The 18,008-nt window shown below is 36.6% G+C and overlaps 1 protein-coding gene across 3 annotated transcripts in view; it reads left to right on the top strand.

Annotated features, from left to right (window-relative positions):
* Positions 1 to 18,008, top strand: part of UBR5 (ubiquitin protein ligase E3 component n-recognin 5) — a 154,963-nt gene that overhangs the window by 104,456 nt on the left and 32,499 nt on the right. For all 3 annotated transcript variants that reach the window (XM_011983491.1, XM_011983490.1, XM_011983492.1), the window contains exons 23-40: positions 3,214 to 3,365; positions 3,825 to 3,920; positions 4,401 to 4,524; positions 4,886 to 4,983; positions 5,765 to 5,913; positions 6,383 to 6,474; positions 7,623 to 7,769; positions 7,873 to 7,991; positions 8,075 to 8,201; positions 8,294 to 8,423; positions 9,288 to 9,448; positions 9,559 to 9,798; positions 13,814 to 13,937; positions 14,712 to 14,823; positions 15,412 to 15,543; positions 16,359 to 16,616; positions 17,202 to 17,470; positions 17,645 to 17,856. In XM_011983491.1, coding sequence (XP_011838881.1) covers positions 3,214 to 3,365; positions 3,825 to 3,920; positions 4,401 to 4,524; positions 4,886 to 4,983; positions 5,765 to 5,913; positions 6,383 to 6,474; positions 7,623 to 7,769; positions 7,873 to 7,991; positions 8,075 to 8,201; positions 8,294 to 8,423; positions 9,288 to 9,448; positions 9,559 to 9,798; positions 13,814 to 13,937; positions 14,712 to 14,823; positions 15,412 to 15,543; positions 16,359 to 16,616; positions 17,202 to 17,470; positions 17,645 to 17,856 — 2,742 coding nt within the window. The remainder of the gene's footprint in view (positions 1 to 3,213; positions 3,366 to 3,824; positions 3,921 to 4,400; positions 4,525 to 4,885; positions 4,984 to 5,764; positions 5,914 to 6,382; positions 6,475 to 7,622; positions 7,770 to 7,872; positions 7,992 to 8,074; positions 8,202 to 8,293; positions 8,424 to 9,287; positions 9,449 to 9,558; positions 9,799 to 13,813; positions 13,938 to 14,711; positions 14,824 to 15,411; positions 15,544 to 16,358; positions 16,617 to 17,201; positions 17,471 to 17,644; positions 17,857 to 18,008) is intronic.

The raw sequence follows: 18,008 nt of genomic DNA, 5'->3' as shown, positions 1-18,008 counted from the left end.
TGGCAACAGGAAGGCTACCAAGTTGATCCAAGTTGATACTTTCCCTGGTTCAAAAACATCCTGAAGTGAGATTTATCAAAAAGTATTCGTGGGTGACCAAATTATAATTTGAAACAGTGCAAAAGCGTTATATAGACTAAACAAAATGGAAATTATCACCAGTTTATTTATTCAGGACTATACTAGGCAGACAAAGTGTTTGGTCTAAAGTGGGAAGCAACTTAAATTCTTCATGAAGAAATTAGTGTCTGAATTATTTCAGGTATTTCATTTCCTCAGGGAAATTACAGGTGCAAATCAAGTTGGACTCTGATATGGTTGGTCCAATGCCAGTGCTGCCATCTTTTTTTCATGTCAGGATTATTTTGAAGGCAAAGACTAAAAGGAGCTTCAAGAGTGGGTGATGTGTTGCTCACAGAAATAATTTGCAGAGTAAGCTCCTTTGAGGAATTTGCCGAAGATTTCACTGCAGTGCTCTTAACCAGTTCAAACTCAGGGCTGCTGGTTGAACAGATGAAAGCACAGGAGTCTTATTATCCACGCCGGGCAGTAGGAAGTCCACAGACTGCTTCATTGAAGTGAAACCCTCCTCTAGCCTCCAATGGATTTTCTAGGCGATGCCCCTTGATGAGTATGCAGGCTGGGATTCATGAGCTGTAAGCTCAAAACTGATGCAATTTCAATATTGAATGGAATACTGTTAAATGCCTTCAGATGATGATTTGACTCAGAAGTTTTATTATGTGACTCAATAGTTCCTGAGTACAAAGGGCAGATTTAGTGGAAAGCTTGATTGATGCATCTGATTGCAGGTGTATGTACTCTAGAGATTGTTAATCTGGAAGACACATGACCTTCGCTTTTTTGTCACAGTGTTATGTTTGAACATGACTGGATTCTAAGGCTTCTGTAGCATGGATATAACGTGCTTACAAAGAGGAAATTACATCATCCTTGAATTCTTCCATATTGTCAGAAAATACGATGACTCCAGGCAAGCCTATACGAAGAAATGTCAAAACTCTGAATCTTAGCAGCCAAGGTGGTATCTCCTCAGTATTGTCCTCAGCCACTGAGGATACAGGTGAATCTTCATGAATTGTGTACAACATCTTGAAGAATAATTTTCTTTTTTTGTTTTTTGTTTTTTGTTTTTTAAGAATCTATATGAGGAGCTGGGCATTGTACTTAAAAATGTTCCCAAGACCTAATGAAGAAAAGAGGTTAAGGACAATTTTAAAAATGACAAGGAATGACCCCCTCATTTAATATTGAATTGACTACATCACAGCAACAAAGTTGGGAGTTTGCAAGTTCAAGATGAGACTATGGTCTCAATTTATCTTCATTTATTCTTAATCTGCTTTAAGCTAGAAGTTGGAGAATAGCCCACATGTTTTTTGTTTGGCCTGCGCAATGTTAAATTTTTTTTTTTCCTTTAATTTGAATGCCTTTAGATAAGCATGTGTGCCTCTAGCTTGTCACTACCCCCATTTCTTACACCTGACTGCCCTTATTTTACCTTTCTGACCCATTAGCCATTGAGTTTATGACTCTGGTGTAAGCATTCTTGAAAAGGCCAAAACATGCATTTATTTTCAGGTTATTTGTAGTGTCTCCCAATTATTGCTGATTTTTTTTTTCTTTGTGCTTTGAGCAAGACACATTAGGATACCAGGTGTCTGTTGAGCTTAATTAAAATTGTATAGGAGCATCACAGTGTGAACAGTCACCATGGTGTGTGCTGTTACTGGTAAGGAGTCTTCCTTTTCCTCTCGGTGATGTCTTTGGACAGGGAAGTGACCTGGACTGAAACAGTCACTGTGCCATGCTCCCATCCACATTATAAAAACTCTTAAACTCCAGTTTCTAAATTGGAAAAAAGAAGATATTGATACTATAAAAGAATTAACTATAGTTATTTTTTAATAGTGAATACTATAATGGCAAATATATTATTTGAGACAGTAACATTTACATTGCAGAATCTTCTAGAGTGTTTTTATTCCAAAAAAAGTCATAAATAAGTCTTATAAAATAGATACGTTCCTGAACATAGCCTCTAAAAGTAATTTTTGTGAATGCCTTTTTAAAAAAAGTTCCTTATAAAATTAAAAATGTATTGATATGGAAAAACACATTTATCCTCAATTAAATAACAATTGCAATTAGAGATTTAAACATTAATAAAACTTGAAATTATTTCTAGATGTATTATGCGTATCTAGTAAGGTGTTAGGTCTTTCACATGAGAATGTCATGTCTGAGATTAATTCTACATGGGAGAATGAAGTCCCTTATGTGTTGTCTGGCCCTCAACATGAAATTTTTACTCTTTATCCATTTACAAGCTCTAAAATTGTGACTGAGTGAAGGGATTTGCCTTTTGTGCTCTCTCTTAAATCATTGTTAGTTCTAAATGTATTAATTTTGTAGCCGTTGTAAGGTTTTATTCAAAGGTAAAGTATAGATTTTCATACAGGTAGTTCCCATTTCCCCTAACGAGTTCTGTGTTTGTGATTATTTCTTTTTCTTTTTAGTGATGTGTACACCTGTACAGTATTTTTTTTTTTTATAGCAGGAGGAAAAAAAATCATGCCCACACATTAATCTAACAACACATTTTATAAACTCTAGTTTCATTCATTCATTTCTTTGGGATGCAAGTTATACTGTTAAAAATTCTTTTTTTGTGTGTAAAAATCTAAATTGGTGTTTGTTTTAAAACAACTCATTGCGTGGATATTAGTTCAGTTGCTTTTGAGATTATAAAAGGGATTTAGTGTTGAACAATACTGGTTTTGTGCTAATCAGTATGATTGCTGATGTCTACTATTAAACTTAATTATTACTGATTATAAATGGGGGATAGAAACTTTTCGTTTTAATGTTTAGCTGTTCTTTTATCTGAACTGTATGAAAGATTATTTCTAATCTTACTTCACCGCAGCTTTCGTTCCCTGTGCTTAAGTTTGTGTGGGAGCTTAAGATAGTGACTTTAGTGCTGAACGGTGTACTAGGAGCCCCCAGTTTTATTTCTATCCCTCACTGACTTATTCTGTGATTCCAGAATTGGCATTTGTACTTCACTTCCCTTGCCTGGAGTGCTTGCTTGTAGGACATACTTTCATCTTCTCAGATGAGAAGTTCTGTACACCATTTCATTATGTGTAGATATGGTAGTGAGCTCTGATTTTGTTCATGTTCTTTTAGTTTGAGATTACGGGAAATGATGAGACGTTCGTTGAGAGCAGCTGGTTTGGGTAGACATGAAGCTGGAGCTTCATCCAGTGACCACCAGGATCCAGTTTCACCCCCCATAGCTCCCCCTAGTTGGGTTCCTGACCCTCCTGCGATGGATCCTGGTAAGAGCTGTTATTTAATTTCATTTAGTGTTTAACAAAAAGCGCAGGTCATGAAAGGAAATAATTTTAACATTTTAAAGGGATATGTAGAAATTTGAGAGATTTGAAAGTAGTATGATGAATATTATAACTAGTTTAGCTATAAAAATTAGATTTAAGGTATTTATATTTTAAAAATTAAAATTCCAGAACTCTTGTCAGGTGTTCCACTTTTACTGAAATATTTATTTCTGTACCGGTAAGAAGCTCAATAATCCCTTTATTAGTAATTTATCAAGATAAGTCAATAGATTTGCCTAGTGGATTCCTTCTCTTATAGTTTGGAAAAGAAGTTTCCACTTAAACTCTATCCTGTTTGACCTTTGGCTTGCAGAGAAAAGCCTTAAGGCCAGTTAAGAGAACATGTTAGGAATATGTTGCCTATAATGATATACATCCTACTGTTCTGTTTACTGAAAGATGGTGACATTGATTTTATCCTGGCCCCCGCTGTGGGATCTCTTACCACAGCAGCGACCGGTACTGGTCAAGGACCAAGCACCTCCACTATACCAGGTAAGAATCTGTACTCTTTGTCTGCCTAGTCATCTGGAAGAAAAAAGGACACAGTTTGGATATAGGGTTCTACAGATCTACACTTTATTTCACAGAGACTTTTCTTTGCTTGAAAAACATCTAATTCTCTGAATTACCTTCCATCTGTCAGTGCAAATATGTGATGTCTATGTACATACATTTAGAAATCAGATGAGATTTGTAAAATGTTGTTCATAGGTTTAAATTCTTTGTGATGAAGTTAATTTATTACTGATACTAGAATATTGTTCTGGTGGCTTATATGCCTGATATATTATTCCAGGATATTCTTAAAAAAAAATTGTAACTGCTCCTTGCAGAGCAGGGCTAGCTACCCCATAGGCAGTGTGCCCTATTATCTATGTGCTTATGTACCCCATAGGCAGAGTAGCCCAGAATATTCTTTTACTGTGTCTTCTTCATTCTTGTTTTGTACCAAATGGATCTGCTTAATTACAGGTCCTTCCACAGAGCCATCTGTAGTAGAATCCAAGGATCGAAAGGCGAATGCTCATTTTATATTAAAATTGTTATGTGACAGTGTCGTTCTCCAGCCCTATCTACGAGAACTTCTTTCTGCCAAGTAAGAGGTTTTGATATAGTTTTCATATGAAGATTTAGCTTAGCTTAGCTTTTACTATTAAAGTTTATCTTCTGACACTATATGGACAACAGTTATGTAAATTTAAAACAATTTATCAGAATCCAGCATGATACTCCCTCTACTACTAAGCTCTGTTGAGTGAAAGAGACCGTCTCAATATCATGTAGTGCACACTAAATGAATACAAACTGGCTTTTATGTTTAGCTTGATTGAGTTGTATATTTATATGTGAAAGACTAAAACAAAATTTAGGTTTTTGTTTTATCATGAACATTTATTTTATCAGGAAGGAAAATAAGTAGTAATTAATATTTTTACATATAATTTTTCTTATTTTAGGGATGCAAGAGGGATGACCCCATTTATGTCAGCTGTAAGTGGCCGAGCTTATCCTGCTGCAATTACCATCTTGGAAACTGCTCAGAAAATTGCAAAAGGTAATTTATTTCAGATCCTAAATGAGTTACATATTTTTCAGTTTGGATAGATTCTCTTCTGTACACATATTATAATTATTCAGACTGAATTTCCATATATGTAAATGATACAATTGGTTGGAAACGATCAAGATTTGTGTGTGTGTGTGAAATTCATGTGTTATCATTCTTTCTTGAAGTGTACTGTATCTTCCAACTTTCCATCAAAATACAACTAATATAAATTTATTGATTTAAAAATACTCCATAATGAACAGTGTAAAATCTTTGGAAAATAAGATGGGTTACTCTTAGAACCTCTTGGTAGTTAATTGGTGTTAAGTGATATAACTTTACAGAATAATAGACAAATGTCTTGTTATTTCTGACTTAGAATTCCTACTAAATAGAAAGCATTAAGGAATATCAATTCTTACCTTCCAGCCTTTGAAAGATTAAAGTAGTTATCTTTTTAAAATACTGATAGTTTATGAGATGATCTATAATTTGCTAAATAGAGCCGGGACTTGAGTCTTAACCGCCTGAAACAGAGCTAAGGATTCAGATGGCTGATGTATAGTGTGTTTATGGGCGTCGTATGTGGGTATGATATAATTATGCTTTACATTGTTCCAGAGTTGGTTAGATTTCTTTGCATGTCATCTTTGTATATCACTTTTTAAAATTGATATATAATTTCTGGTTTATACTATGTGTATGCTAAGGCCTTCCATTTGAAGACATTGGATGGCTAATTAAGTCCTTTGCTGCAAGATGAACTGATGTGTTCTTGCTTTTTTAGCTGAAGTATCATCAAGTGAAAAAGAGGAAGATGTATTCATGGGAATGGTTTGCCCATCAGGTACCAACCCTGATGACTCTCCTTTATATGTCTTATGTTGTAATGACACTTGCAGTTTTACATGGACTGGAGCAGAGCACATTAACCAGGTAAGTTATTTTTACATTTTCCTGTATTAATCATATCTTTGTGTCTTTTTTCCCTATGACTATCACTAGACTTACAGTTTTCAGCTTTGGAATTGTTAAGTCTGATATGAAGAAAGTTGATTTAATTCCTAAGTAAATGAGGCAGAAGAGCTGATTGCTCAGTTAAATATGGCATACCATGAAAAGTGGAAATTTTCACTGGGTAGTATAATGTGATCTGCAAATCTTGATACAGATTTTATAACCACAGTGCCTTTTTGGGGATGATACAAATTATTTTTTTCAACTGGTAATATTTCTATTTGTATATTATAAACTGTGTATTTGCTGTAGCCCTTTATAAGTCCTAGTTTTCCAAAGCACAATAATTTTGAGATTGAATTGTTTTAGAAAATACCAGAAATGATAATTATGATGAGATATACGCATAATTATAATTATTCCTTTAAAAGTACACTCTTAATTTTAGGATATTTTTGAGTGTCGAACTTGTGGCTTGCTGGAGTCACTTTGTTGTTGTACGGAATGTGCAAGGGTTTGTCATAAAGGTCATGATTGCAAGTGAGTACAATTCTAGTTTTCTTTAGTTTAATATTATAAACTGTTTAGATTTATATTGCTGTATGGAAATAATCGATAGTCATGTTTTAATTTAGAAAGCATGAGGTTATGTTTCTCTTGTTTAAGTCAGTTTATGTATAATAATGTGATTCTTGATTTAAACTATACTGTGAAATGTTTGGTTTCTTTGCTAGTTCTAACATTGCCCTCCTTAAATAAAAGTAGGTGATTATACATTGTAACTAGGATCAGATTAGTATTTTGAGAAATATATCTACAGAATGTTTCCGAGTGTATTATGCAGCAGAGGTCTCAGGTGTCCTGTAGTAGGGTATACTAGGAGAAAATTGCCATAGGCCTGGAAGGAATCATGGTGAATGTTTGGACTGTGTCTTACTTAAACTAAATGCAACAATCTTTCATTCAGCAACAGTTACCACAACTAGTTTTGTTGGTTTTCACAGACCTGAGAAGCAATGAAATACCTAGCACTAACATCTGTGGCGTTTTAGGATTATGGATAGGGACTTCAGTATAAATGGCTACAAATGTTATAATAGAGAATTGGACTGTAAAAACCATCTACTATACCATTAGGTAATTGTATAGGACAAGTGAAAAATTTTAATAGATATTGCATTGCTTATTTATAATTTTTGTTAAAAGAATTCTGGTTGGTATTTTTGTCTTCCTTATTTTAAGCACCTAAAAGTGTGATAATCTGTTGTTATTGATTGTTTGCCAAGGGTACTAGATGCCAGGGTGGTGGTGGTGAATAGTCCTGACAGTGTTCCCAATCCTATCAGAGGCCACAAGCAAGAAATATCTGCCCATAGAGTTATAGGGTTCATTAGGTCATATGGGAGGACCACTTGAACTGGACTGGAGCGGTGGGGAATTAGGGAAGAAATTCCAAAAGTGGCTATACCTTAGAGTACCTCTTCTCATAGGAATTCTGTGTTGGTTTATAGATGTCATTACTACCAAGTAATCCTTTTGTTATATAAGCTTTGACAGTTATACTTTGCATTTAGGAATTAACAAGGGCTCTCTCTGGTTTCAGTGAGTTATACCTTCATAATGTCAACATAAACCTTTGTATGTTTAAAAACTTTCAGTTTTTGTACTTGTGTATAAATTCTCTATAGACTCAAACGGACGTCACCAACAGCCTACTGTGATTGTTGGGAGAAATGTAAATGTAAAACTCTTATTGCTGGACAGAAATCGGCTCGTCTTGATCTACTTTATCGCCTGCTCACTGCTACTAATCTGGTTACTCTGCCAAACAGCAGGCAAGTAGGATTTTTAGGACTTACAGTAAGTTAAATCAGAAGAGCGCAGCATACCTGAGTAGCTTTTCGGCCTCCCTTCTCACGACAACATTCTATTTTGCAGGGGAGAGCATCTCTTACTGTTCTTAGTACAGACAGTCGCAAGGCAGACGGTGGAGCATTGCCAGTACAGACCACCTCGAATCAGGGAAGATCGTAACCGAAAAACAGCCAGTCCTGAAGGTGAGTAAATTAGACATTTATGACACTTGTGGGAAGCAATATGTTTTATTTTTGTTTTGGTCACTATTTCTTTTTCATTTTAGATTCAGATATGCCTGATCATGATTTAGAGCCTCCAAGATTTGCCCAGCTTGCATTGGAGCGTGTTCTACAGGACTGGAATGCCTTGAAATCTATGATTATGTTTGGGTCGCAGGAGAATAAAGACCCGTACGTATTCATTGAAACCTTTTTAGCTTTATGTATTTCCTACATTAGTGTAGACCTTTTACAGTTCATTCTGTTTTTCCTTCCTCCTCAAGTCTTAGTGCCAGCAGTAGAATAGGCCATCTTTTGCCAGAGGAGCAAGTATACCTCAATCAGCAAAGTGGCACAATTCGACTGGACTGTTTCACTCATTGCCTTATAGTTAAGTGTACAGCAGATATTTTGGTAAGTTCTTTGAATATGTATTGCAAGTACCTGAAAAGTATGCTTTTAAAGTACTCTTCTTTGCTGTGAAACTAGGAAAGAATTTAAACCTCAAGATCCAGTGCTAATGAGGTTATGGTAATAACACACTCAGATAGAGATGGGGTGGGATTGCATCTCTTCTTCTCTCTGGAAAGCCATAAAACTATCAGTGCCCTCAGAACCTGTCATAAAGAAATTTACAATATGAGAAAAATAAAGGCATGTCACAGAATAATGTAAAATTTAAAAACAGAAAAATACTTTTATCAGCCCAATAATAGTGTAATCTTGAATCAAATTATAACCTGACGACTTACTGGAATGTGATGCAGTAATTTAAAAATAAATCTTATTGTAAATAACATTAAAAACAACAACCAAACTATGAAAATTGGGTGTTTTCTGTAGCTAATATTTATACAAGAAACTACACACAGAAAAGAGACTAGAAAGTAACAGGGGTTCCGTGAGGGAGAGATGGGATTATGAATTTATTCATATCAACAGTTGAGTCTGCCTTGCTGTTTTGGAAAGTGCCCCAGACTGAGTTAAACATATTCTTCCTCTGATTTGATATATTTGGTATTGTTCTTCTAAATATTAGTTGATATACCGAGGACTGTGGGACAAAAAATAAGAAATCATACATTTAGGAATCACTATATGTCAAGCACATTGGCAGGTATATTTCATAAATTGACCTTATAAATGTTTTGGTTAAATTTGTTTTGAGGTTTTATGAAATGTTAATGCTTAAAAAACGTTAGAACTTATAACTTTATGAGTGTCTAAACGTCGTATGAAATATCTTAACATTAATAGAGTGAATATAATTTTGTAAAGCTTTTAGATACTCTACTAGGTACACTAGTGAAAGAACTCCAAAACAAATACACACCTGGACGTAGAGAAGAAGCTATTGCTGTGACAATGAGGTTTCTACGTTCAGTGGCAAGAGTTTTTGTCATTCTGAGTGTGGAAATGGCTTCATCCAAAAAGAAAAAGTAAGGCATCCTTTTTGATTTTGGCTTGGATACCATTTTCACACTGTTTTTGTGATAGTGATTTATGTATATGAAGAGATAGATTGCTTATATTTCTCTTTTTGTTCTAGCAACTTTATTCCACAGCCCATTGGAAAATGCAAGCGTGTATTCCAAGCATTGCTACCTTATGCTGTGGAAGAATTGTGCAACGTAGCAGAGTCACTGATTGTTCCTGTCAGAATGGGGATTGCTCGTCCAACTGCACCATTTACCCTGGCTAGTACTAGCATAGATGCCATGCAGGGCAGTGAAGAATTATTTTCAGTGGAACCACTACCACCACGACCGTCATCTGATCAGTCTAGCAGGTAAAATTGCTACCAGGTAACAGATTCCAATTAATCCTTTCCTTGGAAATGTCGTGTTTGACTTCTAAAACCTTTGCATAAGCACTCAGGTGGTGTACATGATCATTTGTATAACATAAATAACAGCCAAAAAGCTGGAATTTTAAATATTTTTCTACAACAACGATATTATCAAGAACAGGGCTAAAATAACTCCATTATAAATGTTTCTAATTATAAGATTATTTGTTCTTAAGTTTCATTTATCTTTTCTATTTGTTTGATAGTTTCCCTAATTACACTGTAAGCTTGTTGAATCAGGATGTTGAGCAACTTAAAACTTTCTGACGTTCTTTAGCACACTGCTTCTCAAACTTTAATATGTATGAAAATGACTTGGGGCTCTTATTAAAATATAAATGCCCACTCTAGAGGTCGGGAGGTGGGGCCTCCAACTTTGTATGTCTTTCAAGTTCTCAGGTGATGCCACTTCTGCTGGTTTAGGTACCAGACTTTTCAGTAGTAATGCTCTAGATCTTTGGCAAATATTTAGTGTATTTTGTTTTTTCAAGTCTGATTTTATAACCATGTGCACGTGTGATGATGTTTTAATAGGGACCTTTAGGATCTAAAGACCCTTCTCCTCCTCTTCTGGAAAACATCTCTGTTACTAAGGGCGGCCTGCTTTATTATTTGGGATAGCTCCCAAGTTGTCATCCTTGGGTTTGATCTGGGTTGGTGTTGAGTATCTGCTCTCACTATTCTCCTATATGCCAGTATATGTGTCCCAATTTTTCCTTTAATGTCAGGTGTCCCTTTAAATCCAGTTTTGTCTGACAGAGCTCTCCCATAGTGTGCTTGATACTGATATACCTCCAGGACTTGTTGAAAACTTATAAATCAAGCTGTATATCTTCAGACTTGTCAAATCTATCCCGTTATTAAATGATTCTGTTAGTGAGATCTGCTTGAACTCCATATGATTTTCCTGATCTTGATACCCTGTGAGGAACTCATTAGTTACTTAAGTGGTATTAGTTTGTGAATTCTTAGTATCCTTCCCTTGATCTTGTTCTGGAACATAAAAAATTGATGGGTGTTGAACAGATTTTGGGATCATCTCATCTCTAAACACGGCCCATGAAACTGTTCCTAGTAAGTTTCAAGATTTTGTGTCATCTTGTTCTTAGTCTCGTTATTAAAGTATTATATACTCTTAAACTCTCTTTATTCCATTCCCTTTGCTTGTTTCTTGAGGCAACTTCCTAAATCTTCCCAGCAGGAGATCTCATGTTATAATCAAGAAATAGTGCTAATGTTTTCTTCAACTGTTAAAAGTTCTATTATAGTACAGTACATTCTTACCCATAAAGGGTGTATTTTGACTAGTATTCCAAGGATATCTTAAGTTTAAAAACACAGACTTGACCATTCTCTGGGATTTCACTTGTGTTGGATTATAGATGGTGTATATCACCCCATTGAGTGTGAAGTCTTAAGAGTGGTTTTTTCCGTTGCTTCTTTCCACCTCTTGAAAATGTTCTTGTTATGTTAACAAATAATCTGTTTCTACTTTATTTCCATGTCTTTCATATAACAGTAACTAACAGTTACTGAAATTTTAGTATGTACTAGGAACTTTCCTAAGTATTGTAGACACGTTACCTGTTTTAATTTTCCCAATACGTCATAGATAACCACTATCATTCTAGTTTGTAAAATGGGGAAACTACGGCTCAGAAAAGTTAGGCAACTTCTCCAGTGTAACACAGCTAGTTAAAGTTTAGATGCTAGACTTGTCTTGATAGATCCTTCCTTTTTTTTGTATTCTCCTGGATAGTAGATGGCAGAGTAGAGAGGAAGACTGCTTGGTGCTTGCTGATAGTGTTGAGCCGCCACACAGTTAACCAACACTGAACCAGACTTTGTAGTGTAGAGTGCAGTCCAAAACTCTCTAAAATGCAGACTTGTAGTTAGAAGTTCTCAAAAGAGAACTTCTGCATCCGTTCATGGCTGACATAGGTAAGTCTCTTGAGGTATGATTTTTCTGTTTCACTGCTTCATGGTGTTGTCCTTTTAAGATTTATGTTCAGCTTTGTATATGTGAGGGGGACAGAAGAGGAGATTACTGTGATGACTTTTTATCCTTTGCTTAGCCTCCGGACTCTCATGTGAAATCTGTGGTTCCTTGAAGCCCTTCTAGCCCAAGAGATATCAGTAGGTACCTTTGGGACTATTCTCTCCAAGTTTTATACAGGATAATCATTTCTCTTTATCACCAGCATAGCTGTCCTTTTTTTTTTTTTTTTTTTTTTTTTAAATATCTAGCATATATGTGTGTTCCTTAACAAGAGTGGTTTCTCTGCACAGTCTGCCAAATTGCCGGAACTAGAAGTCCCCAAAACTTAGAAGTGTATTAACAGGACTTTTTAGACGAGGTTTCAGGACTGTTGTGCTTCACTGTGCCAGCAAGTCTGTTGGGAAAAAAGTTGAAGTCACACAGGTAACTGGGGAGTTACACAGGTTGAGTATTCCTAATCTGAAAGTGTGAAATCTGAAATGCTGCAAAACCTGAAACTTTCTGAGCACCACCATGATGCTCAGAGGAAATGCTTGTTGGAGCATTTTGGATTTTGGGATTGAGGATGCTCAACTGGTAAATATATGTAATGTAGATACTCCAAAACAAACAAACAAAAACAAAAAAAAACGACACACACAAGATCAAACACTCTGGTCCCAAGCATTTCAGGTAAGGAATGTTCATGTAATATGTTTTATGTATTGGTATTTTTAAATTACTCTTTTTAAATTTCTTGTAGAGATTGGGTCTCGCCATGTTGCCCAAGTTGGTCTTAAATTCCTGTCCTCAAGCAATCCTCCCACCTCAGCCTCTCAGAACATTGGGATTACACGCATTAGCCACTATACCCAGCCTGTTTTGGCAGTATTACACATACTAAGTGCATAACTTCTTAAAGTAAGCACTTTGAGGGGACTGTAGTTCTTTGGATGTTTGTTCCAGGATGTTTGTTTTAAAAAAGAAATACTCATTAGTTGTGGCTTCACACAATGCTGACTTTTATGTTTTAATATTGAAATCTGTTTAGTGGTTGGAAATACCCTTTTTCATCTCTACAGATTTTCTCTTAGCCTTTCCCACTTTTGTAATCCATAATCTCCGTTTTACCAGTTACTTACAGTTCTAGTGTTAAACATCATATTGAGACCACTTATCTGTTTGTTTGAAAGCATGATGTTTCAGTCAACTCTCAGGTGTAATTGGTTTGATTCTCATTTCTCATAGCAACTGAGATAAGGAAAGAACCTGTCAGTGCAATCACTTAAAGATCTTTTGATTTCAACATCTTTTACCCCCCATTTCCTTATAAATAATAGGTGACAGGGTTATTTAGCCAATTTCAGATTTCTGGCCTGTATTTTAAGCTGTATTTTCTGGTTCTCCCTTTTCCTTTTATAATCCAGTCAACTGTCTTTTCTTGGTTGTTTCCAAGTCAGGTGTTTAGGGAAGTGAAACTTTTGCCACTTTGCCTTTGGTTATGACTCTATTTTAAAATCATGCTTTTGAACTGATGTTTTCCCCACAAACATCAGCAAGTCATTAGTTAATAAGCTCATTCAAAGTAGAAATCATGTCAGATCTCCTAAAAGTTAGATCACTTGTATTAAACACTTCCTGTTAATGGACAAATGGTGCTGTCAGAGCCTTTGGAAACTGAGACCTGCTGGTGGAGGAGGAAAAATTTTCCTGTAGAATTTTTCGATGGGATGGACTCATACAAATATGTGCATCAACACAGATTTGAAATGACTTAAAAAGAAAAAAACATATTCTGAGATTTATATTTTCTGATATATTATAGATTAAGTATTGTTGGTTTCAAGAATTCTCAGCTCAGATTTAAAGTCACATCCTAGCAAGTGTCTCAGATGTAATAAATGAGTTAGATAAAAATATGTGTTGCATATCTGAGCTGTGGCAGCAGTATACTCATAAGCTTCTGATTCTTTACAGCTCCAGTCAGTCTCAGTCATCCTACATCATCAGGAATCCACAACAGAGGCGCATCAGCCAGTCACAGCCTGTTCGGGGCAGAGATGAAGAACAGGATGATATTGTTTCAGCGGATGTGGAAGAGGTGATTTTAATTGTGGTAGATTTAAAAAGCTTTTATTTTGTAGGAAAAGAAGAGTAGTCACTAGAAATTACATTAATAGTAGCTTGAGACTACTATATGCATTTGCATCCAGTTTTTAGGTGTTTGTTATATATTCTCATTTGTGGTTATACATAGTAAAATTATTTTAATAATTTGTGACTTACTGGATATTAGGAAATTGGACACAAACTTGTCTTTACCTAAGGATTAAGAGTTGAGATAGTCTCAGTGTTAACAGCAAAGATACTCTGTTTTTTTTTGTTTGTTTGTTTGTTTTTTTGAGACGGAGTCTCACTCTGTCACCCAGGCTGGAGTGCAGTGGTGCGATCTCAGCTCACTGCAACCTCTGCCTCCCGTGTTCAAGCGATTCTCCTGCCTCAGCCTCCCGAGTAGCTGAGACTACAGGCACGCACCACGCCTGGCTAATTTTTGTATTTTTAGCAGATTTGGGGTCTCACCATGTTGGCCAGGATGGTTTTGATCTCTTGACTTTGTGATCCGCCCGTCTCCATCTTGGCCTCCCAGAGTGTTGGGATTATAGGTGTGAGCCACTGTGCCTGGCCAGGATGTAATTTTTGATAGCAAATTGTTGCTAACAGATGAAGATTTTCAAAACTGCTTGATACATGATTTTGAATTCTCTATGGTTAGGGATCTTTGCATTTTAGTTAACTAGCTACTTTGGGAGAACGCTGGTAGAGATAAAGGTTTATTATGTACTTTGATTGTCTACAAATAAGATTCTGGATTTAGGTTGAGGTGGTGGAGGGTGTGGCTGGAGAAGAGGATCATCACGATGAACAGGAAGAACATGGGGAAGAAAATGCTGAGGCAGAGGGACAACATGATGAGCATGATGAAGACGGTATGCAGGTTATTTGAGAAATTACTCAGTATGAGTAAATCAGGTACTTTTAAAGGGAGATATTAAATACAGCGAGAAACCTCATTTGAATGTGTAGTGAAATGGTCAATTTAAACTTTCTGCCAAGGGTTTCTATAGCATCTATTTGGAAAATTTAGGTGCTATATATAATACATATATAAAATAATTTCCGTTTTTTCTTTTTAAGTCAGTTTCTTAAAAGACTTTTAAAAACTAAATCATAGGTGCATTATGAAACATTTGGAAATTAAAGAAAAGGAAAATAAATTACCCATAATTACACCCAGATGCTGATAACTTGTATATTTACTTTCAGTCCTCCCCTGCACTGCCCTGATGTGCTAGTCTGTTGACTACCATAATTTCCCTAGCCATTCTTCTAAGGTTGAGTAGTTACTGAGTCTTTTTTTAGTAGTTATCCCTTCTCTCTCACACAATTCCCCTTCTCCCCAACTCCCACCCCCCATGCCTTCTTAGTTACCACCCTTATGATATTCTGGCTTATCAGACCCTGTTTTAAACCATAGTGAGTGTGTGCTTTTTTCTTATTTAAATGTATTTTTTTAGGGAGTGATATGGAGCTGGACTTGTTAGCAGCAGCTGAAACAGAAAGCGATAGTGAAAGTAACCACAGCAACCAAGATAATGCTAGTGGGCGCAGAAGTGTTGTCACTGCAGCGACTGCTGGTTCAGAAGCAGGTATGTTGCCTTATCCCAACAACCTTCTTGCTTATGCTAAGGCTGTGTGTGTGTATTCAGTGTGGATTTGTTCATACTTTGTGTGATATACGCAAGGGTAGCTAAGCATTTTTATAACTTCATCCTTGTTCTCTGGGTATTAGAAAAGAAAGTATTATTTTAATAACTCTCCAGCTTTTCTGGTTATTAAATAATGAATGAATTTTAAAGTTTATTTAAAAGATTTGTATTTTCTTGTCTTTTGTTTTTTTTGGAATTGGGTCTCACTCTGTCACCCAGGCTGGATATTCCAGTGGTGCAGTCAGAGTTCTTTCCAGCCTTGACCTCCTGAGCTCCTACCTCAGCCCCCTGAGTAGCTGGGACTACAGGTGCAAGCCACCACATCGGGCTAATTTTTTTTTTTTTTAAAGAGATGGGATCTTGCTATGTTGCCCAGACTGGTCTTGAGTTCCTGAGCTCAAGGAATCGTCCCACCTCAGCCTCCTCAGTTGTTGGGATTATAGGCATGTGCCACTACACCCAACTAAAAGTTATTTATTTAGGAGACTGAGGCATACGAATAACTTGAACCCAGGAGGCAGAGGTTGCAGTGAGCCGAGATGGTGACACTGCACTCCTGCCTAAGCCACAGAGCCAGACTTAAGTTATTTTCTAATAAAAACTATTTTAGTGGTGGGTTTTGTGGATTATTAAATACAGTCTGGCATTGTGTTTAATATGTATGTTTAATATGTATGTTTTCCTGAATGAGGGAGTAGATTGTAATTTTAATTATTAAACTCACAATGTTTTTGGTTTTAAAAATAAAATTTTAGGAGCAAGCAGTGTTCCTGCCTTCTTTTCTGAAGATGATTCTCAATCGAATGACTCGAGTGATTCTGATAGCAGCAGTAGTCAGAGTGACGACATAGAACAGGAGACCTTTATGCTTGATGAACCATTAGAAAGAACCACAAATAGCTCCCATGCCAATGGTGCTGCCCAAGCTCCCCGCTCAATGCAGTGGGCTGTCCGCAACACGCAGCATCAGCGAGCAGCCAGTACAGCCCCTTCCAGTACATCGACACCAGCAGGCAAGTCTGAAAACTTGGTATTCCTAAGAATACTTAGATAGATTTTTAAACTTACGCATGTTCACCTGGGGATAAAATTAGTTTTATGATAGTTCCTCATTGTTTTGTTGAGTTTCAAATATAAAAATTATGCACATATGATTATAGCAGGGTTTCCCAGTCTTTGCATTATTGCATTTTTGGGCTGGATAATTGTGGGAGGCTGTCTTGTGCATTGTGGGATGTTAAGCAGCATCCCTAACCTACACCCACTAGATGCCAGTAAACCCCCTCTCACCCTTCTTCCCCTCCCCTTGGCTCCCATAGTTGTGATAACCAAGATTGTCTGCAGATACTGCCAAATGTATAGACCCTTTGGCAGGGTGTGTGGGGGGGTGCTATGGGGATCAGATTTCCCCCAGTTGAGAACTTTATATTAATTCTTGTCCCCTCCATACTCCCCTCCCCAAAATAGTGTGGTTTGGGCAAAGTTTTTTGCTTGGCTACCACAATTGACCATTTAGATTTACATAAGTATATATAATCCCAGAGAAACACACTTAAGAACTAACATTAGCTCATTGTCGTTGTCGTTTTTCCTTATAGCAAGTTCAGCGGGTTTGATTTATATTGATCCTTCAAACTTACGCCGGAGTGGTACCATCAGTACAAGTGCTGCAGCTGCAGCAGCTGCTTTGGAAGCTAGCAACGCCAGCAGTTACCTAACATCTGCAAGCAGTTTAGCCAGGGCTTACAGCATTGTCATTAGACAAATCTCGGACTTGATGGGCCTTATTCCTAAGTATAATCACCTAGTATACTCTCAGATTCCAGCAGCCGTGAAATTGACTTACCAAGATGCAGTAAACTTACAGGTATGAAAGCACTGAAAAGTTTCTCATTCCAGTGTATTTTTTTGGCTGTCAATTATGAGAATTCCAGTATTAGGGGAATTAAATGTTACAAATGTTTAAAAGTTGACATACTGCTGCTGTATCGAATTTAGCTCTGTTTGGATAGTTTTAACTATTTTAGTTTGGTCTTCATAGAACTATGTAGAAGAAAAACTTATTCCCACTTGGAACTGGATGGTCAGTATTATGGATTCTACTGAAGCTCAATTACGTTATGGTTCTGCATTAGCATCTGCTGGTGATCCTGGACATCCAAATCATCCTCTTCACGCTTCTCAGAATTCAGCGAGAAGAGAGAGGATGACTGCGCGAGAAGAAGCTAGCTTACGAACACTTGAAGGCAGACGGTATGAAATTCTTCATATATACAGAACGTCCCCAACTTAAAATGGATCTCCAACTTACAATTTTTTTTTTTGAGACGGAGTCTCGCTCTGTCGCCCAGGCTGGAGTGCAGTGGCGCAATCTCGGCTCACTGCAAGCTCCGCCTCCCGGGTTC

Source organism: Mandrillus leucophaeus, unplaced genomic scaffold, assembly GCF_000951045.1.
Source record: "Mandrillus leucophaeus isolate KB7577 unplaced genomic scaffold, Mleu.le_1.0 Scaffold250, whole genome shotgun sequence".
In the NCBI taxonomy this organism is placed as follows: Eukaryota; Metazoa; Chordata; class Mammalia; order Primates; family Cercopithecidae; genus Mandrillus; species Mandrillus leucophaeus.
This window is presented reverse-complemented; position numbering and strand designations above follow the sequence as displayed.